The 27,277-nt window shown below is 68.2% G+C and overlaps 1 protein-coding gene across 1 annotated transcript in view; it reads left to right on the top strand.

Moving 5' to 3' along the window:
* LOC123349812 (ryanodine receptor 1-like) overlaps nucleotides 1-27,277 on the top strand; it is a 119,414-nt gene that overhangs the window by 24,285 nt on the left and 67,852 nt on the right. Inside the window, 25 exon segments of the mRNA XM_044988008.1 lie at nucleotides 2,884-3,070; nucleotides 3,472-3,607; nucleotides 3,805-3,900; nucleotides 5,013-5,131; nucleotides 5,474-5,607; nucleotides 6,708-6,949; nucleotides 8,303-8,495; nucleotides 9,146-9,210; nucleotides 9,213-9,361; nucleotides 9,783-9,887; nucleotides 10,979-11,082; nucleotides 11,434-11,517; nucleotides 12,296-12,455; nucleotides 13,438-13,585; nucleotides 15,002-15,207; nucleotides 15,536-15,710; nucleotides 18,435-18,643; nucleotides 19,861-20,228; nucleotides 20,525-20,654; nucleotides 21,686-21,846; nucleotides 22,125-22,290; nucleotides 22,413-22,499; nucleotides 23,150-23,376; nucleotides 24,556-25,348; nucleotides 26,754-26,954. Coding sequence (XP_044843943.1) covers nucleotides 2,884-3,070; nucleotides 3,472-3,607; nucleotides 3,805-3,900; nucleotides 5,013-5,131; nucleotides 5,474-5,607; nucleotides 6,708-6,949; nucleotides 8,303-8,495; nucleotides 9,146-9,210; nucleotides 9,213-9,361; nucleotides 9,783-9,887; nucleotides 10,979-11,082; nucleotides 11,434-11,517; nucleotides 12,296-12,455; nucleotides 13,438-13,585; nucleotides 15,002-15,207; nucleotides 15,536-15,710; nucleotides 18,435-18,643; nucleotides 19,861-20,228; nucleotides 20,525-20,654; nucleotides 21,686-21,846; nucleotides 22,125-22,290; nucleotides 22,413-22,499; nucleotides 23,150-23,376; nucleotides 24,556-25,348; nucleotides 26,754-26,954 — 4,645 coding nt within the window.

Raw genomic sequence — 27,277 nt, forward strand, 5'->3', positions numbered from 1 at the left:
GGTCTGGGGCCACAGCCTCTCTGAGCCCTGTCCCTGGGCGTTCCCTCCCTACCGGGTCAGGGTCCGGTGTCTCGGCCAGAGTACGTTCCCCGGGGTCAGGGTGCAGAGCCCTGCGTCGACCCTGACTACGGTTCACGGACAGGGTACCCTGAGTGTTACTTGGCCAGTCCTCGAGGTCCCCCCCCATTAACACCTCCGTGGGCAAATGTGGGTGCACCCCCACGTCCTTGAGGCCCTCCTTGTCCCCCCACTTTAGGTGCACCCTCGCTACAGGCACCTTGAATGGGGTCCCGATCACACCCCTCAGGTTCAGGTAGGTGTTGGGCACCATCCGATCTGGGCCCACCACCTGCGGCCGGGCCAGCGTCACCTCTGCGCCCGTATCCCAGTACCCAGTGACCTCCTTCCCGTCTACCTCCAGGGGAACAAGGCACTCGCTCCGGAGGGGTAGTCCCGTGCCCACCCTGTAAACCCCAAACTCAGGGCTGGGAGCATCCAGCCCCTCGGAGGGGTCCACCCGGGGCCCCCCTCCCTCCTTCGCAGGGGGTACGCGGCCCACCCCCCTTTCCTGCGAACGCTGCCCCTCATCCGGCTGGGTCTCTACCAAGTTGACCCAGTGTGGGGTTGGTCTGCTCAGTTTGTCCCGGAGCTTGGGGCACTGGCCCCGTACGTGGCCCGGTTGGCCACATTGATAGCAGCCCATGTCTCGTGGGTCCCCTCGAGTGGGACGGCTGGACCTGACGCCAGATGCTTCCCTTTGGTGGGGGCCCTCCCTCGGCTCCTTCTGGGAGGTCCCATGGTGACTCTCTCTCTGCGTTGAGGCAGACCTGCTCCCTCGAGACTCCTCCCTGCCATCCCCCGCCCGACTGTCCATGTATTGGTCGGCCAGCCGGCCTGCATGCTGCGGGTTCTCCGGCTTCCGGTCCATCAGCCACTGCTTCAGGTCAGATGGGCACTGCGCATACAGGTGCTCCAGTACAACTAGGTCAAGCAGGTCCTCTCTAGTTTGGGCCCCAGCCGTCCACTTGCGGGCGTACCCCTGCGCCCGGTTGACCAGTTGCAGGTATGTGACCTCCCGGGTCTTACGTTGACCCCGGAACCTCTTCCGGTACATCTCCGGGGTCAGCCCAAACTCGCGGAGCAGGGCCTCTTTGAACAGGTTGTAGTCCCGCGCCTCCTCCCCTCTCATTCGGCTGTACACCTCCACGGCGGTGGAGTCCAGTAAGGGGGTGAGGCACCGGATCCTGTCTGCAGGGTCCACCTGGTGCAGCTCGCAGGCATTCTCAAAGGCCGTCAGGAAGGTGTCTATGTCCTCCCCCTCCTTACGCGGGGCCAGGAAGCTCTTACCGAAGCTCTTTGTAGGCTTGGGCCCCCCCTCACTCACCGCAGCCGGGGCCTCCCTGTTGTTCAGCTGGGCCATGGCCAGCTCATGACTGCGCTGCTTCTCCTTCTCCCTCTCATCGTATTCCCGTTGCTTCTGCCGGTCCTCCATCTCCATCTCCTTCAGTTTGATCTCTCTCTCCAAGTCCAGCCGCCTGCGCTCCACGGAGGCCGAGCGTCGCCGGGACGATCCCCTGCCGGCCGGGGGGGTCACGGTGCCCTCCGTAGCTGGGCTCCTCCTCCCCCTCCCTCTAGGCCTAGGGGTGGGGGGTCTCGGGACGCCCTCAGCGGCCGGCTGACCACTCCCAGCGGGGACAGACACTGGTGCCTGCGCTGCATCTGCCCGGCTGCTTCCCTCAGAGACAGGGACCGGTTCATTCCTGCGATCTCTCTCCTCCAGCCGGGCAATCAGCTGGGCCTTGGTGAGCTTCCCACAGTGCAGCCCCCTCTGCTTGCACAGCTCCACCAGGTCACACTTGCGCTGCGTGGCATACATCTTCCTGCTGGCCACTCGCAGGCTGGGGTGCTCGCCGCTCCCCACGGGTTCCAGGGGGACCCCTAGTGTGCCAGTCCTTGAGCTCACCACCTCTCTGCCAGGGTCGAGCTGCAGACTCCTCCGCCCCTGGGATCGCTCGCTGTGATCCCCCGGGGGACCCTGTTACTGCAAAGTCCTGCTCTCTGGCCACACTCGCCCAGGGGTGACTCGCCCCTTCGTTTTACTGCTCCCCAGTCACTTACTGCAGGAAGCGCCGTCCACGGGGTGCCGCTGATCCCACCACTGCCACCAGTTGTCACGGAGTGTGGGGGAGTCAGGTCCTGCACCCCCGCACTCCCTGCAGATTCATCAGGACTCTCAGCCAGCCAGTAAAGCAGAAGGTTTATTTAGACGACAGGAACACAGTCCAACACAGGTCTTGCAGGCACAGATAACCGGATCCCCCGGATAGGTCCATCTTGGGGGGCCCCACAGCCCCCCTTGGGGATCAGAGCTCGGTCTCCCTGCCTCCCCTCTGTTCTCCAGCCAGCACTCGTCTGCCCATTCCCTCCGGCCCCTCCTCTTTCCTCAGCTCCTTTCCTTTGTCTCCCCTGGCCAGAGGTGTCATCTCCCCTCCCCCAGGCCAAGCTCAGCTCACAGTTGAATTCCTGCATCTTCACCTAAACCTCTGGCTCTCCCCTCCCCCGCACAGACAGTCTGTGCTTCCTACTCCTTCACACTCCCTCGTACCCCCCCTCGTTAACTCCTCTCCTTCCCCAGCAAAGCCCCTGGGCCCCCCCAGCTCCTCTTCTCTCTGCCTCCCATCCTGGCCTCCTCCCACTGCTGCTGCCCTCCCCCGCTGGGCCCCCTCCCGATTGGTCTCCTGTCTCCCTCAGCTCCCCCAAATCCGTCCCCCGCCCTGCTGGGGGGCTCCGGCCCTTTGCCTGCTGGTGGCAGCGGTGGGATCTGCCCCGAGCAGGGTTGGGCAGTGGGGCTAGGCTGACCCCCTCCCTCCGCGGTGCTGGCAGGGGCCTGGACAGCCTGAGCGGGAAGGGCAAGGCGGGCGCCGGGGCCGCGCTGCCCATCGACGGGATGATCCTGAGCCTGCGGGACCTGATCATCTACTTCCAGCACCCGGAGGAGGAGCTGCGGCACGAGGAGAAGCAGGGCCGGCTGCGCTCACTCAAGAGCCGCCAGAACCTCTTCCAGGAGGAGGTCGGTGGGAGCGGGGCAGCAAAGGGAGGGGGTGGGGCCAGCGTGGGGTGGGACAGGCGCTCTCCCCTGGCAGTCTAGGGCTATGGGGGGCTGAGCTATGGGGAGCTGGTGTGGGGCTCAGTAGGGGCCGCTGTCCCCTCGCAGTCAGTGCCAGCTCCAACGCGGTGCCAGGGGGCGCTGTGCAGCAGGAAGCAACGTTCAGCCCTGGGCGAGTGATCCCTGTATAAACAGCTGCCCCGCCCCACCCCAGAGGTGGCTGCATCTCAGTGGCAGGGTAAGTGATCCCATGCTTTGGGCTGGGCAGGAAGGGACAGGAGCTGGCTGGGGGGGGGGGGTTCTGCTGGTGGGGGGAGGTCAGGCTGGTGCCCTGGGGTGTGACGGCGGCGCTCGGCTCCCCACAGGGCATGATCACGCTGGTGCTGGACTGCATCGACCGCCTCAACCTGTACAGCACGGCCGCCCACTTCGCCGAGTTCGCCGGCGAGGAGGCGGCCGAGTCCTGGAAGGAGATCGTCAACCTGCTGTACGAGCTGCTGGGTGCGTGGGGCCCACGGAGCGGGGGGCGGCCGGGGGCTGCGATGGGGCTTGTCCTGACCCGGGCGGGGCAGGGCAGAAACCAGCCCCCGCTGCTGAGCCGTGGGCCTGGCCGCCGGACGGAGGAGTGGGAGGGAGGGTCCTGCTCTGGGGTGGGGGAGGCGGCACCCCCGGCTGACGGCCCGTCTCTCGCCCCGCAGCCTCGCTGATCCGCGGCAACCGCTCCAACTGCGCCCTCTTCTCCAACAACCTGGACTGGCTGGTCAGCAAGCTCGACCGGCTGGAGGCCTCCTCCGGTGAGACTGGGCTGAGGGGCGCGGGGCCGGGGGGCGGGTCTCATGGGCCGCGTCCGGGGCGGCGAGGCCAGCGGCTGGGCCCTCCCTGGGGCCTGGAGAACGTCCCCGGCCTGGCCCACAGACGCACGCGTGCGCTCCCCGCAGACCCGTGCGGCGCACGTGTGGACACGCCCAGCGGCCGGTGTACATACGTGAGCAGATACATGAATCCAGACGTGTGCTCGTGGCAGCGGCGGATCCGGGTGCATGTTCGCCCGCGCGGCCACACCACGCGGTGCACACGGCCCACCCCAGGTGTGCGTGTTACACTTTGTCACGGACTCACAGATCGTGTCCACTTGTGGCCCCGTGCGGTCCCTGGGGGGGACCCCCCTTCAGTGCGACAGCCCTTCTCGGGGGGCCGCTCTCCCTCGGGGTCAGGCCCCTCCGCCTCCTGGAGCCTCAGCACGTCTGTCTCTGCCGTGGGGCCCTCAGGGAGTCCCCTCGCTCTGGGCCCCTGGGGCCTCCGCCCCCAAAGGGGTTAATGCTCCACCCCCCACCCTGCTCTCTAGCCCGGAGCGACTCTCAGCCAGCGTAACACAGGAGAGTGTCGTGCGCATCGGACCCCCGCACAGGAAACGCTCAGGGCCTCAGGCCTGGCCTCCCTCAGCCCAGCACATCCCAGTCCCCCTGCAGCCAGGGGGGCTCTGCCTGCTCCCCCCCTCCAGCCCCGAGCCCCCCTGCTCCCAGCTGGGCAGCTGAGACCCCCGGCCCCAGGCCCCGCCTCTGTCCATTGTCCTCTCTCCAGGTAAACAGGGTCGCCTGGGCCTCCTCTCCGCCCCCACTGGCCAGAACCGGCTGCGACTCCTGAGCTGGGCCTGTGGGTCACCAGCCGCTGGGGTCTCCCTCCTCCAGCCCATCGGCCGGGGTCCCAGGCTCCCTCTCCGGTCCTGTGTCCCAACAAACTCCCCCTCCCCTCCCCTCGTTAAACCAGTGACACCCGGGGACACTGAGTCCCACCCCCTCGGCCTGCAACCCCCTGGGAAACAAGGGAAAAACAAGACCCCCCCCACTTCGCCACACGCTTGCCCGGTCACGCGTGCACTCACGCCCGGCCCGGTGCCCCCCGCCAGGGATCCTGGAGGTGCTGTACTGCGTCCTCATCGAGAGCCCTGAGGTGCTGAACATCATCCAGGAGAACCACATCAAATCCATCATCTCCCTGCTGGACAAGCACGGCCGCAACCACAAGGTGAGGGAGTCGCCCGCAGCCCCGGGGCTGAATCCTCGGCTCTTCTGGGGACGGGTGGTAAGGCCCCATTGTGGTTCCACGCTGGGGGCCCTGTCTGCTCCCTGCTGTCACTTAGAGCAACCCCCGGGCTGCTGTAACTCACGCTGCCCCCCCCCAGGCCCTGGGGGGCAGGGACTAGCCACAGCGCAGTGCGCTCTGACCACGCCCCGATCTGCCCCCCTCTGTTCGGAAATGGCACTCGATCCCTGCCCTGGGGCGTCCAGCAGCTGGCTGGCAGGGCCAGGCTGGGGTCCCGCATCCCAGGGGAAACCCCAGCGCTGTCTCCTCTCCCCGTCCCGGCAGGTCCTCGACGTGCTCTGCTCTCTGTGCGTCTGCAACGGGGTGGCCGTGCGCTCCAACCAGAACCTCATCACCGAGAACCTGCTCCCCCGCCGCGACCTGCTCCTGCAGACCAGCCTCATTAACTACGTCACCAGGTGAGGGCAGGGCTGACTCACTTCCTGCCCTGTACAGCTGTTAAACAGCCCCCGCGCCCCACCCCAGAGGCGGCCGCATCCCAGCGCCGGGCAAGGGGTCCCTGTACAGACGGCCCCCGCGCCCCACCCCAGAGGCGGCCGCATCCCAGCCCCGGGCAAGGGGTCCCTGTACAGACAGCCCAAGCGCCACACCCCAGAGGCGGCCGCATCCCAGCGCCGGGCGAGGGGTCCCTGTACAAACAGCCCTCGCGCCCCACCCCAGAGGTGGCCGCATCCCAGCGCCGGGCAAGGGGTCCCTGTACAGACAGCCCAAGCGCCACACCCCAGAGGTGGCCGCATCCCAGCGCTGGGCGAGGGGTCCCTGTACAGACGGCCCCCGCACCCCACCCCAGAGGTGGCCGCATCCCAGCGCTGGCGAGGGGTCCCTGTACAGACGGCCCCCGCGCCCCACCCCAGAGGCGGCCGCATCCCAGCGTTGGGCGAGGGGTCCCTGTACAAACAGCCCCCGCGCCCCACCCCAGAGGTGGCCGCATCCCAGCGCCGGGCAAGGGGTCCCTGTACAGACGGCCCCCGCGCCCCACCCCAGAGGCGGCCTCATCCCAGCGCCGGGCAAGGGGTCCCTGTACAAACAGCCCCCGCGCCCCACCCCAGAGGTGGCCGCATCCCAGCGCCGGGCAAGGGGTCCCTGTACAGACAGCCCAAGTGCCACACCCCAGAGGTGGCCGCATCCCAGCGCTGGGCGAGGGGTCCCTGTACAGACGGCCCCCGCGCCCCACCCCAGAGGCGGCCGCATCCCAGCGCCGGGCGAGGGGTCCCTGTACAGACGGCCCCCGCGCCCCACCCCAGAGGCGGCCGCATCCCAGCGCCGGGCAAGGGGTCCCTGTACAAACAGCCCCCGCGCCCCACCCCAGAGGCGGCCGCATCCCAGCGCCGGGCCAGGGGTCCCTGTACCAACAGCCCCCGCGCCCCACCCCAGAGGTGGTCGTACCCTGTAGTTTGCAAGGTGCATAACGTGCGTTGGGGAAGTGGGGGGGGTTCTTTCCTGCCCCCCCAGCCCCTCCCTCCCCAGTGCTGACCCCCCCCCCCTCTCTGCCCTGCAGCATGCGCCCCAACATCTTCCTGGGCACGCACGAGGGCTCGACGCAGTACAAGAAGTGGTACTACGAGCTGATCGTGGATTACGTGGAGCCCTTCGTCACGGCGCAGGCCACCCACCTGCGCGTGGGCTGGGCCATTACCGAGGGCTACAGCCCCTACCCCGGGGGCGGGGAGGGCTGGGGCGGCAACGGCGTGGGGGACGACCTGTCCTCCTTCGGCTTCGACGGCCTGCACCTCTGGTCAGGTACGAGCCCCGCAGGGCGCTGGCGGGCGTGCAAAGGGGCCGGCGGGGGGGTGCTGCAGAGGGAGCGCCCAGGCCCCCTCTTGCACACTCACATGCTCTTTTTGGCACGTGATTTTGCACGGCCTCCTGCACGCACCTATGCACGCCCTTGCACGCGCTGGCTTGTGCATGCTCTTTTCGCACTCCGGTTCTTGCACACTCTTTGCACATGAACACACCCTTATGCATGCACATTAGCTTGTGTGTACTGCCTTGCACGCTTGTTGCATGCTCACTTTTATGCGCACCCTGTTTCTCTTTTGCACACTTCTGTGCACATCGACATTCACTTGTTCTTGCACACATGTTCAGTGCACACGCACTCGTCCATCCTCGTACACACATTCTGTTGTGTGTTCTCTTTTGCACACTTGCTCACGCACATATTCTCTCGTGCTGACACATTGTCTTGCACACTTGTTGCACACTGAGTCGTGCACACTTATGCCCACACTGTTTCTCTTGCACATTCTTTTGCACTCTGATGTGCACGCGGATGCTCTTGCACGGCCTGCACATTCGTTACTCAGGTCCTCACACAAATGGACACTCTCTTGTGTATTCTCTCTGGCACACTTGCACACTTCTGCCTACTCTTTGCACCCTGTGGGAAACTGCACCGTCTGTTGCTTGAGCTCGCTTTGGCTCGGTATGAAATAGATTCAGGGGCTGAAATCTCCAGTGTCAGTCTGGGGGATAGCGAAAAGTCAGTGAGGAGCTAGTGGAGGAACAGAGGCTCGGTAGGATCCCAGTGGCCGGGAAGCCGTGCAGCGTCGTTACGTTCACCTTGCACAGGTTTGCTCCCCGGATGACACCCCTAAAGCCACCTGTTTATGCTTAACCTGTGGACGAGTCTAGGGTCTGCAACTGCGTTTACCCAGCCAGCTTCCCAGCTCGGCTCTCTGGTGTCCCGGCGCCCTGCTTCTCTCCGTCGCTGGCTCCAACGGGCGCGAAGGCAGCTCCTCACCTGGGGCCAGGCCAGAGCAGTCATACGTCTTGTCTTTCTCCTTTGGGACATGCCAGGGCGACCGCTCCCTGCCCGTCACGATGGGAGAACACCCGCGTGCCCCGAGCCCCTAGCGGCGGCGAAGAGCCTAGGCCAGGTTCGGCTCGGGAGCGGCTGCTTGCGCCGAATGCAGACGTGTGGCCGCGGGGCGCGGAGGTTACTAGCCAGCATGCCTCGGTCAGCACCCGCCGCCCCCTCCTTGCACCCGCCTTTCCCTCCCTCCCGGCCTCTCGCCGGGTCTGTTTGCACCCGCCCTGCGCCCGCCCTCGCCCGCCGCTCAGCCTGGCCTCCCGTCTCCGCCCGCCCAGGTCGCGTGGCCCGCGCCGTGGCCTCGCCCGGCCAGCACACGCTGGCGGCCGACGACGTGGTGAGCTGCTGCCTGGACCTGAGCGTGCCCAGCATGTCCTTCCGCATCAACGGCTTCCCCGTGCAAGGCATGTTCGAGAACTTCAACGTGGACGGGCTCTTCTTCCCCGTGGTCAGCTTCTCCGCGGGCATCAAGTGAGCCCGGCCGGGGGCGGGGAGGGGAGGACGAAGAGGGGGCTGACCAGGGAGGGCAGGGGTTGGCGGGAGGGAGCTGATGGGGGTGGGGGATTAGGGGACTGCCGGGGGAGGAGAGGGCGGTTGTGGGGGACGGGGTGGGAGAATTGGTGGGGGAGGAGCGGGGGGAGAGAATGGGGGTGGGGGCCAGCAGGGAGGGGGAATCCAGGGAGGGGGGCTGCCGGGGGAGGAGAGGGCAGTTGGGGGAGACGGGGGGAGAATTGGTGGGGGGAGGAGTGGGGAGACAGAAGGGGGGTGGGGGCCAGCAGGGAGGGGGGCTGCCGGGGGAGGAGAGGGCAGTTGCGGGGGACGGGGGGGGAGAATTGGTGGGGGGAGGAGCGGGGGGAGAGAAGGGGGGTGGGGGCCATCAGGTAGGTGGTCTTCCGTTGCCGGAGAGGGCGGTTGGGGGGGACGGGGGGGGAGAATTGGTTGTTGGAGGAGCGGGGGCCCAGAAGGGGGTTGGGGCCCACCAGGGAGGGGGAATCCAGGGAGGGGGGCTGCCGGGGGAGAGGGCAGTTGGGGGAGACGGGGGAGAATTGGTGGGGGGAGGAGCGGGGAGGGGTCCGGCGGGCGGGGGGGGAGGGGTCCAGCCTTCACCGTCCCCCCCACAGGGTTCGCTTCCTCCTGGGGGGCCGCCACGGCGACTTCAAGTTCCTGCCCCCCCCGGGCTACGCGCCGGGTTCGAGGCCCTGCTGCCCCGCGAGCGGATGCGGGTGGAGCCCATCAAGGAGCACAGGCAGGACGCGGGCAGCGTCCGCAGCCTGCTGGGGCCCACCCAGGCCCTGTCCCACACGGCCTTCACCCCCTGCCCCGTCGACACCCAGCAGGTAGCGCCCCCCGAGCCCCGGCCTGGGAGGGAGGGGCCCTGCCTGGCTGGGGGGGGGAGGGGACCCACCTGGCCCTGAGGGGAGGGGCCCTGCCTGGCTGGGGGGGGGGGCCCTGCCTGGCTCGGGGGGGGGGGGGTTCGGGGTAAGGGCCCCACCTGGCTTTGGGGGGACTTGTGGGAAGAGACCCCCCCCCAGTCTGGGGGCAGGGGTTGGGAGGCTGTGGGGGGGCTCTCAACCTGTCCCAGCCTGGGGTGGGGGTGGGTCCAGCCTGGCCTCGGCCGTGGGGAGCCGCCCAGTGCACGTGGCGCTGACCCCCCCCCTTGCCAGGAGTCCCCATGGGGAGGCCGGGACCCACTCGGGAGTGTCCCCCGAGGCCGGGCTGGGCAGGCTGGGGGGCCCCGTCTAACCCCTGTCCCCACAGATCGTCCTCCCCCCGCACCTGGAGAGGATCCGTGAGAAGCTGGCGGAGAACATCCACGAGCTGTGGGCGCTGACCCGGATCGAGCAGGGCTGGACCTATGGGCCCGTGAGTGCCCCCCATAGCTCCCTACAGGGCCCATGAGTGCCCCCCTGTACTCCCCCGTGGGCCTGCGAGTGCCCCCCATAGCTCCTACAGGGCCCCGAGTGCTCCCCTGTACCCCCCCGTGGGCCTGCAAGTGCCCCCCATAGCTCCTACAGGGCCCACGAGTGCCCCTCTGTACTCCCCTATGGGCCCGCGAGTGCCCCCACATACCCCCCATGGGCCTGCGAGTGCCCCCCCATAGCTCCCTACTGGGCCATGAGTGCCCCCCTGTACCCCCCTGTGGGCATGCGAGTGCCCCCCATAGCTCCTACAGGGCCCACGAGTGCCCCCCTGTACTCCCCTGTGGGCCTGCGAGTGCCCCCCATAGCTCCTACAGGGTTCACGAGTGCCCCCCCTTACCCCCCTGTGGGCCCTCGAGTGCCCCCATAGCTCCCTACAGGGCCACGAGTGCCCCCCTGTACTCCCCCATGGGCCTGCGAGTGCCCCCCATAGCTCCTACAGGGCCCACGAGTGCCCCCCTGTACCCCCCGTGGGCCTGCGAGTGCCCCCCTGTACCCCCCTGTGGGCCGTGAGTGCCCCCCATAGCTCCCTACAGGGTTCACGAGTGCCCCCCCATGCCCCCCTGTGGGCCGCGAGTGCCCCCCATAGCTCCCTACAGGGCCATGAGTGCCCCCCCGTACTCCCCCCGTACCCTCCTGTGGGCCGCGAGTGCCCCCCCCCATAGCTCCCTACAGGCCCCTGCCTACCCCCCATCCATCCCTCCTGCTTCTCACCAGGGAGCCTCTCTGCTCCTGCTCTGACTTTCCCCTCCCCCCTGTGACTGGCAGCCGCCCCCGGGCGGGAGAGGGGGTGTCGCTGAGGGGTGGGCACCAGCTACCCACCGGTTGCCAGCCCTTGGGTCCTGCTTTTCAAGTGGGTTGCCTGGCAGCCGGCCCAGCCCAGCCCCTGCCCCCCAGAACCCCCCAGCCTGGCCCAGCCCCTGCCCCCCCGAATACCCCAGCTCAGCCCCTTTCCCAGAACCCGCTGCTGGTGGGGGTTGGGAGGGACTCGGGTCGGGGTGTCAGTGGGTCGCTGACCCCTCGTCCCCTTGTCAGATCCGGGACGACAACAAGCGGCTTCACCCCTGCCTGCTGGATTTCCACAGCCTGCCCGAGCCGGAGAGGAACTACAACCTGCAGATGTCGGGGGAGACGCTGAAGTGAGCGGGGGGACGGGGGGAGATGGGGGGGGACGTCGGCGGGGACTCGGAAACACGGGGGAGGGCGGGCTGTCACGTGGGGCCTGAGACCCCTCTCCACGCTAGGGGTGAGTGAGGGAGGTCCGGCTGGGATGGGGGAGAGGGGGTGGCCGCTGAGCAGGGGGACAGGATGGGGGGGCAGCAGCGGAGGGAGGGGGGACTTGTCCATTGAGGGTGGGGGGGAGTCTCATCTCTTGCGGGGGTGGCAGCGGAGGGAAGGGATGTGGGACTCGTCTCCTGGGGGGCGGCGGCAGGGCAGGAGGCTCTGTTGGGGAGCTGACACCCCCCCACTGCTGTCCCCCCCCCCCACAGGACGCTGCTGGCGCTGGGCTGCCACGTGGGCATGGCCGACGAGAAGGCCGAGGAGAACCTCAAGAAGACCAAGCTGCCCAAAACGTGGGTGTTCGGGGGGGGGGAGAGCCTGGGGGCACGTGACCCCCATGGAGCCGCCCGAGGCTCCACCGGCCCCGGGACGTCGCCCCCGGGCAGTGCTTGGCCTGGGCTTGTTGAACCTTTGAGCTCCAGGGTGACCAAATAAATCGGGGGTGGCGGGGGGGGCAGGCTGGAGGTCTGGGGCACGGGTGTCATGGAGCTGCAGAGCCGGTGCTCTCAGGCGGGGACCCCGTCAGTGTGCCAGACCCCCCAGGGTCACGCGCTGTCACTGGGGCAAGCCACGTGGTCCCCCCGCCTCCTGGGACCGGCCCTCGGGGCCACCAGCTCCCCCGCTTCACGCCGGGAGCTCCTGCAACCAGCCCCCCCGACCCCGTTCCCGGCTCCGGAGCGACTCGCAGCCGTCTGGGTCGGTCCGAGCCCCCTGAGTCCTCTCCCCTGCCTCCAGCTGCCCCCACTTAACAACCCCCTGGCCCCCCTCAGGCCTTCGTCCCCCCGGCTCCGTAAGGCAGGTGGGGCTGTCCAGCTGCTCTAGGTGCCTGGCAATTGGAGTGGCCAGTGTCTTCTGGGACTCTCCATGGGCCCCAGGCGGGGGGTCTCTGCCCACTGCCTCCTTAACCAGGCAGCACACATGGGGAAACTGAGGCACACACCGGGGAAATTTCCCGCTCCGTCACTGGGGGTGGGGATACCAGGCTAGATCAGCTGGGGAGGGGGAGATACTGGGCTAGGTGGAGAGGGAGGTAGATTGGCAGGTCCTAGCGCGAAGCCCCTCGCCCGGCAGGTACATGATGTCCAATGGCTACAAGCCGGCCCCGCTGGACCTGACCCACGTCAAACTGACCCCGGCCCAGAACACGCTGGTGGACAAGCTGGCCGAGAACGGGCACAACGTGTGGGCCCGGGACCGTGTCAGCCAGGGCTGGACCTACAGCATCGTGCAGGTAGGGGGCTGGGGCTGGGGCCGGGGGAGGGGACTGCTGGGGGGCCAGGCTGAGGGACCAGGGTAGGGGGGCGCTGGGGAGGTTCTTGGGGTGGGCTGGGGGATTGTTATCGCCCGCTCTGTGCCAGGGTGAGCGGGCGTTGGGCTGTCTTAGGTTTCGTGATGGAACCAGGCGTTGTATCCAGTGGTTAGACTGGGTGGGGGGTTGAGAGTCAGGACTCCTGGGTTCTCTCCCTGGCTCTGGGAGGGGAGTGAGGGCTGGTGGTTAGAGCAGGGGGGGGCTGGGAGCCAGGACTCCTGGGTTCTCTCCCTGGCTCTGGGAGGGGAGTGGGGGCTGGTAGTTAGAGCAGGGGGGGGCTGGGAGCCAGGACTCCTGGGTTCTCTCCCTGGCTCTGGGAGGGGAGTGGGGGCTGGTGGTTAGAGCAGGGGGGGCTGGGAGCCAGGACTCCTGGGTTCTCTCCCTGGCTCTGGGAGGGGAGTGGGGGCTGGTGGTTCGAGCAGGGGGCTGGGAGCCAGGAGTCCTGGGTTCTCTCCCAGCTCTGGGAGGGGAGTGGGGTCTAGTGGTTAGAGCAGGGGGCTGGGAGCCAGGACTCCTGGGTTCTCTCCCTGGCTCTGGGAGGGGAGTGGGGGCTGGTGGTTAGAGCAGGGGGCTGGGAGCCAGGACTCCTGGGTTCTCTCCCTGGCTCTGGGAGGGGAGTGGGGGCTGGTGGTTAGAGCAAGGGGGGCTGGGAGCCAGGACTCCTGGGTTCTCCCCCTTCCTCGTTCCCTTCAGTGACCCAGGGCCATAGTCCATCCTGCTTCGCAAGTGGCTGTGTGGGGGCGGGGTGGGAGCGACATGAGTTCGGTGCTTTGAGATCCGCAGAGGGACGGGCAGCAGCCGGAGCAGCCCCTCCCCGCTGGGCCCAGGCCATCGGCTGGGTTTGGACGGGCGCGAGAGCCGCTCCTCTTGGTTTCCCTTGTCCCTGGCGTGTGCGTGTCACCAGGACATCAAGAACAAGCGGAACCCGCGCCTGGTGCCCTACAACCTGCTGGACGAACGGACCAAGAAGACGAATCGCAACAGCCTGTGCGAGGCCGTGCGCACGCTGATCGGCTACGGCTACAACATCGAGCCCCCCGACCAGGAGACCTGTGAGTGCCCGGGGCCCCTCCCCCGGGCCCCTCCCCCGGACCCCTCCTGCCCTCCCCTGGGCCCCTCCCCTGGGCCCCTCCTGCCCTCCCCTGGGCCCCCCTTCTCTCCCCCTCCGGGGGCCCCTCCCCCGGACCCCTCCTGCCCTCCCCTGGGGCCCCTCCCCCGGACCCCTCCTGCCCTCCCCTGGGGCCCCTCCCCCAGACCCCTCCTGCCCTCCCCAGGGCCCCCCTTCTCTCCCCCTCCGGGGGCCACTCCCCCGGACCCCTCCTGCCCTCCCCTGGGCCCCTCCCCCGGACCCCTCCTGCCCTCCCCTGGGCCCCTCCCCCGGGCCCCTCCTGCCCTCCCCTGGGCCCCCCTTCTCTCCCCCTCCGGAGCCCCTCCCCCGGACCCCTCCTGCCCTCCCCTGGGGCCCCTCCCCCGGACCCCTCCTGCCCGCCCCTGGGGCCCCTCCCCAGGACCCCTCCTGCCCTCCCCAGGGCCCCCCTTCTCTCCCCCTCCGGAGGCCCCTCCCCCGGGCCCCTCCTGCCCTCCCCTGGGCCCCCCTTCTCTCCCCCTCTGGGGGCCCCTCCCCCGGACCCCTCCTGCCCTCCCCGGGGCCCCTCCCCCGGACCCCTCCTGCCCTCCCCAGGGCCCCTCCCCCGGGCCCCTCCTGCCCTCCCCTGGGCTCCCCTTCTCTCCCCCTCCCTGGGCCCCTCCCCCGGGCCCCTCCTGCCCTCCCCTGGGCCCCCCTTCTCTCCCCCTCCGGGGGCCCCTCCCCCGGACCCCTCCTGCCCTCCCCTGGGCCTTCTCTCCCCCTCCCTGGGCCCCTCCCCCGACCCTCCTGCCCTCCCCTGGGCCTTCTCTCCCCCTCCCAGGGCCCCTCCCCTGGGCCTCCCTTTCTCTCCTCCTGGGGCCCCTCCTGCCCTCCCCTGGGGCCCCCTTCTCTCCTCCTCCAGGGCCCCTCCCCCACACGCCCTCCTGCCCTCCCCTGGGGCTCCCCTTCTCCGGTCCCCCTGAAGCCCCCTCCTGCCCTCCCCTGGGTCCCCTCCTCTGGACCCCTCCTGCCTTCCCCCAGGCCCCCCTTGTCTCCTCCACTCCTCTTCCCCCTCCCCCGTGGAGAGGGGGTTGTCGGGGGGTGAGTGAGTGGTGGAGGGCACAGGGCTAGTAGGGAGGGCAGGGAGGGGGTGGTGAGGTGTGGGGGAGGGGAGTGATGTGTGAGGGTGGGGATGGGGCGGGCGGGAGAGGGGGCAGGGGGCAGGGGAGGTGTGGGGGAGGGGGCTGGGGGAGGGGCGGTGAGGTGTCGGGGAGACAAGCGATGTGTGAGGGTGGGGATGGGACGGGGGAGGGGGCAGGGGGGAGGGGAGCAATGTGGGAGGGTGGGGAGGGGTCCGGGGGGGCAGGCAGACCCTGACCCTGCCCCTGCCCTCGCCCCGCAGCGGCCCAGGGGGTGCCCACGGCGCGCTCGGAGCGGGTGCGGGTGTTCCGGGCGGAGCAGTGCTACGCCGTGCGGGCCGGCAGGTGGTACTTCGAGTTCGAGGCAGTGACCACGGGCGAGATGCGCGTGGGCTGGGCCCGGCCGGACGTGCGCCCCGACGTGGAGCTGGGGGCCGACGAGCTCGCCTACGTCTTCAACGGCCACCGGGTGAGTGGGGGAGGGACCGGCCCCCCCAGCCTGGTATCCGCCTGCCCCCCGGGTCACCCGACGGGCCCCCCTGATCAGCCCAGCAGGACCCCGCAGCCCGTTGTCCCCCTGTCCCCTGGATCAAACCAACAGCATGAAAACCCTGTATCCCCCCCCCCCGCCATGCCAGGCCAGGTCCCCCCATGGGCCCATCTAGCCTGGAGTCCTGCCCTTTGGTGTGGTGCCCTCTGGCCTCCTGCCCCCCCCCACCCCGGCCATTGCGCCCCATGTCACCAGCCTGGGCCCCGGCGCCTTTCCCGGCCGCTGACCCTCCCCCCCGCCCCCCCAGGGCCAGCGCTGGCACGTCGGCAGCGAGCCCTTCGGCCGCTCCTGGCAGCCGGGCGACGTGGTCGGCTGCATGATCGACCTGACCGAGAACCACATCATGTTCACGCTCAACGGGGAGATGCTGATCAGCGACTCGGGTTCCGAGCTGGCCTTCAAGGACATCGAGATCGGAGAAGGTGAGGGGCTGGCTGCCCGGACGCCTGGGTTCTCCCTGGCTCTGGGAGGGGAGTCAGTGCTAGTGGTTAGAGCAGAGGGGCTGGGTGCCAGGACACCTGGGTTCTATCCCTGGCTCTGGGAAGAGAGTGATGTCTAGTGGTTAGAGCAGAGGGCTGGGAGCCAGGATGCCTGGGTTCTCCCCAGCTCTGGGAGGGGAGTGGGGGGCTATTGGCTGGAGGGGGGGGCTGGGTGCTAGTACAGCTGGGTTTTTTCCTGGTGTGGGCACGGACGTGTCTGATGTCCCCTCTCTGCACCCTCCTTCCCCCTGTGTGGGGGGTGTGACAGTGCTGCCCGTGGGCGCCAGCTGAGGTCACTCATTCAGGGTGAACTGCAAACCAAACAGGGCAGACAAAGCCCAGAAGCTGGTGGTTATTCCAGTGCTCAGATTTACCGCCCAGCCCCGAACAGCGTCTGTATCACCTCACTGGTTACTCAGGAGTCCAAATAGTGCAGCTCCCTTAAAGTGCCCAGCCGCAGGCTCCCTCCAGACACACACGGCAGGTGAGGTTTTCAGGCATCGTCCTCCTATCTCATCACATAAAGAAAAGGTTCTTCCAGCCCCAGAGGCTCAGCCACACACCCGGGTCCAGTTATAACTTAGATCTTACCCCAGATACACACTCGAGTCGACTCTTGTTCACTAAACTAACATTTCTTGTAAAAGAAGCGAGCGAGAGTGTTGGTTAACTAGACAGACAGACGTGAATTCAGTTCTTGAGGTCCGGATGCCGAGCAGAGATGAGCTTGTAGTTGCCAAACGTCCTTTTAGAAACAGTCCCATAGGCGCCAACTTTCTCCAGTGTCTGTGGGTGCCCGCACCCCTCCCCCCCCCGCCCCTGGCCCCGCCCCCATACCAACCCCATCCCGAACGTCCCTGCCCTAACTCCGCCCCCTCCCTGCCCCTATTGGATCCCTTCCCCAAATGCCCGCCCCGGCCCCGCCTCTTCCCCCAGCGCGCCACGTTCCCCCTCCTCCCTCCTTGCCCTGCTCGCGGCACAAGCGCTGGGAGGGAGGGAGGGGGGAGAAGCAGGATGCGGTGGCGCGCTCACGGAGGAGGGGGAGGTGAGCTGGAGCGGGGGGGGGCGAGGCGAGGAGCTGCCAGTGGGTGCTGAGCACCCACCAGTTTTTTTCCATGGGTGCTCCAGCCCCGGAGCACCCACGGAGTCGGCGCCTGTGAATAGTCCATAGGTTCTAGTCCAATGTCCATATTCAGGGTGGCTCCAGTCAGTGACTGGGGATCTCAATCCTTATGGCTTAAGGTTTCCTCTTCTTGAAACTCAAAGCAGATCTGAGATGAAGCCGGATCGTGTCCCAGGGTTTTTATACATTTCCAGCAGCCTTTTGGCCTGAGAAAACAATCGGGTTCAGTCTCCTTCTCCCAAACATCCTGGCAATTAGCCCAGGGTAATTTATCCATTAAACAGTTCAGCTACAGGTGACCACAACCTTCAAAGAGACACACAGACAATAATACTATTTCTCTCAAGTGCCTTCCTACATATTAATACAGTAACTCCTCACTGAGTGTTGTAGTTCTGGTCCTGAAAAATGCAACTTTAAGTGAAACAATGTTAAACGAATCCAGTTTTCCCATAAGATTTAATGTAAATGCGGGGGGGTAGGTTCCAAGGAAGTTTTTGGGTGCAGACAGAAGGCATTATACTGTACGGTACGGTACTGTACTGTGGTTGGGAGGTGCCCCGGCTTACCCCACACAGGCACAGCCCCCTGCAGCCAAGGACGCTAGGAAGCACCTTTGCTGCAGCAGCGGCAGCTTCCCCGGAGAAGAACAGGCTCGGACTTCGCTGGGGCTGCTCCAGGCCTGTCTCTTCCCGTCCACAGTCCAGGCCCACCTCTTCCCACCCCCACTCCACCTCCTCTCCGGAGAACGCCACATCCCTCCCCCCCCCCAAAGTCCTATGGACTTTCTGGGAGGAAGGGGGAGGAGCGGAGAAGCCCCGTGTCTCCACTCCTCCCCCTCCCTCCCTCCCTCCCAGAAAATCCTGAGTGCCGCTAAACAGCTGTTTGGCGGCACTTAGGACTTTCTGGGAGGGAGGGGGAGGAGCAGAGACACAGCGCTTCCCCGCTCCTGCCCCTCCCTCCCAGAAAGTCCTCAGCGCCTAAGAAAGTCCACGGCTGTTTGGCGGTGGGGGAAGTGCTGGGAGGGAGCGGGAGGAGGCGGAGAAGCAGAACGTGTGCAATGCTCCCTTGTAAAGTCGCAGCCCTGCCACAGACTCTTACAGCCAAACGACCTTATAAGGGAGCATTGCACAACTTTAAACGAGCATGTCCCCTAACCGAGCAGGGAGGTGGCACTGACACAGCGTGAAGCGGGACGACGTTAAAGGAGGAGCTACCGGGTTCCCTTTTTGATCTTTGAATCAGAGTCGTAGCACTAGACAAGGCTTGTTTGCTTACATCCCAAGCCCTGAGCAAACATCTCCCCTTCCATCGCTAACAGTGCCGGCTGCATTTCCCCGCCCTGTTCATTTACAGATCTTCCTGACGGCCAGGGCTCAGGTCAGCCTGGGAGTTAATTAACTCTTTCTGGCCCTGTCACCTTTCAGTGGTGATAATGTCCCGGGGGGCATGCCGACCTGGGGGGAGGGGGAGGGGTGCTGTCCCGGGGCGTGGGGGGGGTGCTAGGCCGTGCTGACCCTGCTGGGCCCTGCCCTGTCTTGCAGGCTTCCTCCCGGTGTGTAGCCTGGGCCTGGGCCAGGTGGGGCGGCTGAACCTGGGCCAGGAGGTCAGCAGCCTGCGGTACTTCCCCATCTGCGGGCTGCAGGAGGGATTCGAGCCCTTCGCCATCAACATGAAACGCGACATCAGCATGTGGTTCAGCAAGAGCCTGCCGCAGTTCTCGCCCATCCCCCCCGAGCACCCCCACTACGAGGTGAGGGGCCAGCCCCGGGGGGGTCGGCCCGGAGCCCCATGGGGAGGGGGGAGCCACCGGGGGGGTCGGCCCGGAGCCCCATGGGGAGGGGGGAGCCACCGGGGGGCTCGTCCCGGAGCCCAGTGGGGAGGGAGGACCCCCCCGGGAGGCTTGGCCGGAGCCCCAGGGGGTTCGGCCCGGTGCCCCATGGGGAGGGGGGAGCCACCGGGGGGCTCGTCCCGGAGCCCCATGGGGAGGGGGGAGCCACCGGGGGGCTCGTCCCGGAGCCCAGTGGGGAGGGAGGACCCCCCGGGAGGCTTGGCCGGAGCCCCAGGGGGTTCGGCCCGGTGCCCCATGGGGAGGGGGGAGCCACCGGGGGGCTCGTCCCGGAGCCCCATGGGGAGGGGGGAGCCACCAGGGGGGTCGGCCCGGAGCCCAGTGGGGAGGGAGGACCCCCCGGGAGGCTTGGCCGGAGCCCCAGGGGGTTCGGCCCGGTGCCCCATGGGGAGGGGGGAGCCACCAGGGGGCTCGTCCCGGAGCCCAGTGGGGAGAGAGGAGCCATGGGGGGGGCTGAGCCCAGAGCCCAGTGGGGAGGGGCTCCCTGCCCCAGGGCCGAGAGGGAAGCTGCTGGTGCACCGGGTGGTACCCTTCGGAGTGCAGACCTCACGGGCTGCCCGTCGGCGAGCTGTAGTGCCGATACCTGCCGCGGGGGATCCCTGGGAACCCCAGTGCCCCCTGTTCTCCGTCCCCCCCTCCGTGCCAGCTGGCACCAAGGGCTCCCTGGCTTGCAGCGTGAGCCCCTCTCTCTTGAGACCGGGCAGGGGCCAGGTTATGGGCTGCTCCGGGACTCCTGCCCCGCCCGGTTCCAAACCAGACCCTCTCCCAGATCTGCAGGGTCGGGGCCATGGCCTCAGCTTCGGAACAGGCTCTTGAAGGAATCTTTCCGTGGGCCGGCCCCCCACTTTCCCCCAGGGCAGGCCACGTCCCGCCCCCTGGCTCCAGCCTGCTCCCCTTGGCAGCTCTGCCCGCCGGCCCCTGGGGGAGACCCACCCGCTCTACGGGGCCCCGTGCACCCAGCCCGGACGTGCAGCCGCGCCCAGGCGGGGTTTAGCATCCCCCTGGCTCAGGACGTCCTGAGGGTGGCGCAGAGACCGGCGGGTTAAAGTCGGACCAGGCTCCGCCTCCACGTGCCGCGACCCGGCTCGTCCCCTCCTGACTCCTCCGCTCCCCCCGGCCAGGTGTCGCGCATCGACGGCACGGTGGACAACCCGCCCTGCCTGAAGCTGACGCACCGGACCTTCGGCTCGCAGAACGCGGTGAGCGAGCTGCTCTTCCTGCGGCTCAGCATGCCGGTGGAGTTCCACGAGACGTTCAAGTGCACGGCGGGGACCACGCCCCTCACCCGCGCCCTCACCATTCCCGAGGAGGACGTCAAGGACGTGGACCTCGACTCCGAGTTCGAGGTGCTCCGCAAGTCGGCCGGGCGTAAGGAGGCCGAGGAGGCCGAGAAGGAGAAACAGGGGGGGCCCCTGGCCTCCCCCAAGGAGCCCCCCAGGGCGGAGAATGAGAAGGATGCGGCATCGGAGAAGAGCAAGATCAAGAGGGGGTGAGAGCCTCTAGGAGACGGGGGTGGGGAATAGGATATGGGGCCTTTCCCCTCCGGGGGCACTGGCCCTGATCCAGCTCCAGGACAGGGATCGGGGGGCAGGGAATGGGGCACAGGGCCTCTGTCTTAGCCCAGGTCTCTAACGAGCGGAGCCCATCCCCCCAGTTCCCAGCCACTGGGCCCCCCGCGGCGCCCGCCTGCCCCGCACTGGACACAGGCTTGTTCCCTGGCTGGGCCGGGCTGAGCGGCGTCAGGGGGGTGGGCACTCACCCCCGGCTCCCCCCATCTTCGTCCAGCTTCCTGTTCAAGGCGAAGAAGGCCACGTTCATCACCCCGCCCCCGGTGGTGCCCTCCGTGCAGCGGCTGGAGGAAGACGTGGTGCCTGACGACCGCGACGACCCCGAGATCATCATGAACACCACCACGGTACCGGGCCATGTGGGCTAGGGGGCGCTGCGCTGCCGGGAGCGGGGGCTCGGCAGGGGGCGCTGTGAGGCAGGGAGTGGGGGGCTCAGCAGGGGGCGCCGTGCTGCCGGGAGCGGGGGGCTCAGCAGGGGGCGCTGTGCTGCAGGGAGCAGGGGGCTCAGTAGGGGGCGCTGTGAGGCAGGGAGCGGGGGGCTCAGCAGGGGGCGCCGTGCTGCCGGGAGCGGGGGGCTCAGCAGGGGGCGCTGTGCTGCAGGGAGTGGGGGGTTCAGCAGGGGGCGCTGTGCTGCAGGGAGCAGGGGGCTCAGTAGGGGGTGCTCTCCCCAGTCCGTGCTGACCCCGATGCAGCGCTAGGGGGCGCTGTCCTGCAGGGAGTGGGGGCTCAGCAGGGGGTGCTGTGGGGCAGGGAGTGGGGGGCTCAGCAGGGGGCGCCGTGCTGCAGGGAGGGGGGGGCTCAGCAGGGGGCGCCGTGCTGCAGGGAGTGGGGGCTCAGCAGGGGGTGCTGTGGGGCAGGGAGTGGGGGGCTCAGCAGGGGGCGCCGTGCTGCAGGGAGCGGGGGGCTCAGCAGGGGGCGCTGTGGGGCAGGGAGCGGGGGGCTCAGCAGGGGGCGCCGTGGGGCAGGGAGCGGGGGGCTCAGCAGGGGGCGCTGTTCTGCAGGGAGCAGGGTGCTCAGCAGGGGGTGCTGTGCTGCAGGGAGCGGGGGGCTCAGCAGGGGGTGCTGTGCTGCAGGGAGCGGGGGGCTCAGCAGGGGGCGCGGTGGGGCAGGGAGCGGGGGGCTCAGCAGGGGGCGCTGTGGGGCAGGGAGCGGGTGGGGGCTCAGCAGGGGGCGCTGTGGGGCAGGGAGCGGGGGGCTCAGCAGGGGGTTCTGTGCTGCAGGGAGCGGGGGGCTCAGCAGGGGGCGCTCTGCCCCGTCCGTGCTGACCCCGATGTGGCGCTGGGGCAGGCGCTGCGGGGGGCGGGCGTGGACTCTCCTCTCTCAGTCTGGGGGGTTGGTGCCCGCCGGGCTGACGGCCCCTTCCCCTGCCCCCCCCCAGTACTACCACTCGGTGCGGATCTTCGCGGGCCAGGAGCCCACCTGCGTCTGGGTGGGCTGGGTCACCCCCGACTACCATCAGCATGACATGACTTTCGACCTGAGCAAGGTGCGCACCGTCACCGTCACCATGGGCGACGACCAGGGCCACATCCACGACAGGTATGGGGGGCCGGCCTCCGCCGCTCAGCACCGGGGGGCTCGGGGGGGCGACCCTCCGCGGGCGCTGCAGGGAGCAGCCTGCCCTCCGGGGCCTTGAACTGGGGAGGGCTGGGTGGGGGCCACGGAGCGGGTGTGTCACGGGGATGTGGGGTGGGAGGCCCTGTCGTGGGAGGCCATGGGGTGGACGAAAGGCCCCAGGAGGCCGTGGGGCCGTGGAGTAGGTGGCTGGGGGGCGGGGACTGGGTCAGTTACCCCCGGGCCCACCCCTCTCCCTACAGCATCAAGCGCAGCAATTGCTACCTGGTGTGGGGCGGGGAGTTCGTGAGCAGCGGGCAGCAGACCCGGGTCAGCACTGTGGACCTGGTGCTCGGCTGCCTGGTCGACCTGGCCACGGGGCTCATGACCTTCACGGCCAACGGCAAGGAGATCAACACCTTCTACCAGGTGAGCGGCCCCCCGGGGCACAGCCGGGGTCCCCCACCCCCGCAGCCAGCGCCCCTTAGCGGGGACAGGCCCCGCAGACCCCCTGGCTCCGGGCCGTCTCTCACTCCCTGTGGTTGGTCCAGGTGGAGCCGAACACCAAACTCTTCCCAGCCGTCTTCGTCCTTCCCACGAGCCAGAATGTCGTCCAGTTCGAGCTGGGCAAGATGAAGGTAGGGGCGGCCCTGGGGTGCCCCCTCCCCACCCCCCGGCACAGCTGGGCTCCCTCCAACCTGCCCTGTCCTCTCCCCATGGCACAGCTGGAGTCCTCCACCCCATCCCCCGGCACAGCTGGGCTCCCTCCATCCTACCTTGCCCCCACCCCCGGCACAGCTGAGATCCTCCACCCCACGCCCTGGCACATCTGGGCTCCCTCCAACCTGCCCTGTCCTCTCCCCATGGCACAGCTGGAGTCCTCCACCCCATCCCCCGGCACAGCTGGGCTCCCTCCATCCTGCCCTGCCCCCGCCCCCGGCACAGCTGGGATCCTCCACCCCACGCCCTGGCACATCTGGGCTCCCTCCAACCTGCCCTGCCCCATGGCACACCTGGGCTCCCCCACCCCCCTGGCACAGCTGGGCAGGTTGTGCCAATGAGTGTCCAGAAGGGATTTGCTTTGAGATTTAAGCGCAATCGTGCTGCCTGTTCTGTGTGGGGACTAGTGGGTCGGAACAAGGGATTGGGTCTCAGACTCCTGGGTTCTCTCCCCAGCCCTGGGAGGGGAGTGCGGTCTAGTGGCTAGAGCAGGGGGGGCTGGGAGCCAGGACTCCTGGGTTCTCCCCCAGCTCTGACACTGATTCTCAGCCTCTCTCTGTCCCGGCAGAACATCATGCCCCTCTCAGCCGCCATGTTCCACAGCGAGCGGAAGAACCCCGAGCCGCAGTGCCCGCCGCGCCTCGTCATCCAGATGCTGACGCCGGTGACCTGGAGCCGCGTGCCCAACGAGTTCCTGACCGTGGAGACAGCCCGCATCAGTGACCGGCACGGCTGGATGGTGGAGTGCGGTGACCCCCTGGTCATGATGGCCTTACACATCCCCGAGGAGAGCCGGTGAGTGCCCCCTGCTGGCACAGGCCCCCGGGAAGAGAGACGGTGGGGGGAACCCTGTCACCTCCAGCTCTGTGCTTGTACTAAAGCCCTGCAGCCGAGGGGCCGACTCCATGAGCTGGCAGCAGTAGTAGGCTATTAACCTCTTGTATCACTTCCTAGTGGCCGGTCCACTTTGGAATCTATCTCGGTGCAAGCTAGGGAATGGCTCTGCTTTCCTGGCCCAAACCCCCCCTCCAGGGACCGTTCTGTCCCCTGCACCTGGGCTCCCTGCCAGAAGTGTGCTGCGTGGCTGCCAAACAGCTGCCGTGCCCCAGCTCAGAGGTGGATGCATCTCAGTGGTGGAGGAAGCAATAACTGAAGCACAGAGCGGCGGGAAATTACTTTCTCCAAGGACGATTCATTGTCTCCCTGTCAGACCCTGCTCTAACTACTAGACCCACTCTCCGCCCAGAGCTGGGGAGAGAACCCAGGAGTCCGGGCTTCCAGCCCCCCGCTCTAACCACTAGACCCCATTCCCCTCCCAGAGCTGGGATAGAACCCAGGAGTCCGGGCTCCTAGCCCCCCCGCTCTAACCACTAGACCCCATTCCCCTCCCAGAGCTGGGATAGAACCCAGGAGTCCAGGCTCCTAGCCCCCCTGCTCTAACCACTGGACCCCATTCCCCTCCTAGAGCTGGGATAGAACCCAGGAGTCCGGGCTCCCAGCCCCCGCTCTAACCACTGGACCCCATTCCCCTCCCAGAGCTGGGATAGAACCCAGGAGTCCGGGCTCCCAGCCCCCCTGCTCTAACCAGCAGGCCCCATTCCCCTCCCAGAGCTGGGATAGAACCCAGGAATCCGGGCTCCCAGCCCCCTTGCTCTAACCACTAGACCCCGTTCCCCTCCCAGAGCTGGGATAGAACCCAGGAGTCCTGACTCCCAGCCCTCCCTGCTCTAACCACTAGACCCCATTCCCCTCCCAGAGCTGGGATAGAACCCAGGAGTCCGGGCTCCCAGCCCCCTTGCTCTAACCACTAGACCCCGTTCCCCTCCCAGAGCTGGGGAGAGAACCCAGGAGTCCAGGCTCCCAGCCCCCTTGCTCTAACCACTAGACCCCATTCCCCTCCCAGAGCTGGGGTAGAACCCAGGAGTCCGGGCTCCCAGCCCCCCTGCTCTAACCAGCCGGCCCCGTTCCCGGCAGGTGCATCGACATCCTGGAGCTGTCGGAGCAGCTGGCCCTGCTGACGTTCCAGCACCACTCGCTGCAGCTGTACTGCGCCGTGTGCGCCCTGGGCAACAACCGGGTGGCCCACGCCCTGTGCAGCCACGTGGACGAGTCCCAGCTGCTGTACGCCATCGAGAGCCCCCACCTGCCCGGCCCGCTGCGCAGCGGCTACTACGACCTGCTCATGAGCATGCACCTGGAGTCGGCCAAGCGGGCCCGGCTCACCATGAACAGCGAGTTCATCGTGCCCATGACGGACGCCACCAAGAGCATCCGGCTCTTCCCCGAGGGCAGCCAGATTCCCGGCCTGCCCGGCGTCGGCACCAGCACCTGCCTGCGCCCGCCCCTGCACTTCGCCCCGCCCTGCTTCGTCAGCACCAGCCCCGAGCGGTACCAGCTGAGCCCCGCGCTGCCGCTGGAGGCGCTGAAGCTGAAGGCGCTGGCCATGCTGACGGAGGCGGTGCAGGACGGCGGGCAGCACAGCCGGGACCCGGTGGGGGGCAGCGTGCAGTTCCACTTCGTGCCCGTCCTCAAGCTGGTCTCCACCCTGCTGATCATGGGCGTCTTCGGGGACGAGGACGTGCGGCACATCCTGCGCATGATCGAGCCGGCCGTCTTCGGGGAGCCCGCCCAGGAGGAGCGGGGCGAGGCGGAGAAGCCGGAGCAGGAGGAGGGGGAGAAGGCCGGGGCGAGGGCCGGCGAGGAGGAGGCCGAGGGGCTGGAGGAGGGGCTGCTGCAGATGAAGCTGCCCGAGTCGGTGAAGCTGCAGGTGAGAGACCCGTGGAGCAGGGGGACCCTGATCCCGCCCCCTTCTTCTCACAGTGTGGTGTGGGGGGTCCCAGCCCCTGGCCCCCGTCTCCTCACAGCGCAGAGCAGGGGGACCCTGATCCTGTCCCCTTCTTCTCACTGTGCGGAGTGGGGGGTCCCTGATCCCGCCCCCTCCATCTCACAGTGCGGTGTGGGGGGTCCCAGCCCCTGGCCCCCGTCTCCTCACAGTGTGGAGCAGGGGGACCCTGATCCCGCCCCCTCCATCTCACAGCGCGGAGCAGGGTGAACCCTGATCCCGTCCCCTTCTTCTCACAGTGCAGAGTGGGGGGTCCCTGATCCCACCCCCTCCATCTCACAGTGCGGAGTGGGGGGTCCCTGATCCCGCCCCCTCCATCTCACAGTGCGGAGTGCGGGATCCCTGATCCTGCCCCCTCCATCTCACAGTGCGGAGTGGGGCGTCCTAGCCCCCGGCCCCCATCTCCTCACAGCGCGGAGCAGGGGGACCCTGATCCCGTCCCCCTTCTTCTCACTGTGCGGAGTGGGGGGTCCCTGATCCCACCCCCTTCTTCTCACAGTGCGGAGTGGGGGGACCCTGATCCTGCCCCCCTCCATCTCACAGTGCGGAGTGGGGGGTCCCAGCCCCTGGCCCCCATCTCCTCACAGCACGTGGCAGGGGGACCCTGATCCCGCCCCCCTCCATCTCACAGTGCGGTGTGGGGGGTCCCAGCCCCTGGCCCCCATCTCCTCACAGCGCAGAGCAGGGGGTCCCTGATCCCGCCCCCCTCCATCTCACAGTGTGGTGTGGGGGGTCCCTGATCCCGCCCCCTCCATCTCACAGTGCGGAGTGGGGCGTCCCAGCCCCCGGCCCCCATCTCCTCACAGCGTGGAGCAGGGGGACCCTGATCCTGCCCCCCTCCATCTCACAGTGTGGAGTGGGGGGTCCCAGCCCCTGGCCCCCGTCTCCTCACAGCGCAGAGCAGGGGGACCCTGATCCCGTCCCCCTTCTTCTCACTGTGCGGAGTGGGGGGTCCCTGTCCCCATCTCCCCATAGCACAGAGTGGGGGGACGCTGCCCCCGTCCCCCATCTCCTTGTGGTGCAGAGTGGGGGAACCCTGATCCTGCCCCCCTTCTTCTCACGGCACAGAGCAGAGGGTCCCTGCCCCTGTCTCCTCATAGCATGCGGGGGGAGGTCCCTGCCCCCATCCCCCATCTCCTGACGGCACAGAGTGGGGAATCCCTGCCCCTCTCTCCCCATAGTGCAGAGTGGGGGGGGGGTCCCTGCCCCTGTCTCCCCATGACACGGAGTGGGGGATCCCCATCTCTCCACAGCATAGATGGCCTGGCCTTCCCTGCCATACCCCTGCCCCCCACGTCCCCCCAGCGCTGACAGCCCATCCTCCCCCCAGATGTGCCACCTGCTGCAGTACTTCTGTGACCGGGAGCTGCAGCACCGGGTGGAGGCGATCATCGCCTTCTCGGAGCGCTACATGGACCGGCTCCAGAGCAATCAGCGCCAGCGCTACGGGCTCCTCATGCAGGCTTTCACCATGTCGGCCGCCGAGACCGCCCGGCGCACCCGCGAGTTCCGCTCGCCCCCGCAGGAGCAGGTACGGCGCCCGGCTCCGGCACGCTGCCCGGCACTGCCCGGCTCCGGCACGCTGCCCGGCACTGCCCGGCTCCAGCACGCCGCCTGGCACCGCCCGGCTCCGGCACACCGCCTGGCACCTCACTGGCCCTGGCACCCTGCCCGGCCCCGGCACCCCGCCCGGCACCTTACCAGCCCCGGCACGCCGCCCGGCACCTTACCAGCCCCGGCACACCGCCCGGCACCGCCCAGCCCTGGCACATCGCCTGGCACCTCACTGGCTCCGGCACCCCGCCCAGCCCTGGCATGCCACCCGGCACCTTACCAGCCCCAGCACGCTGCCTG

The sequence above is a fragment of the Mauremys mutica genome, chromosome 15, assembly GCF_020497125.1.
Source record: "Mauremys mutica isolate MM-2020 ecotype Southern chromosome 15, ASM2049712v1, whole genome shotgun sequence".
NCBI classification, from domain to species: domain Eukaryota; kingdom Metazoa; phylum Chordata; order Testudines; family Geoemydidae; genus Mauremys; species Mauremys mutica.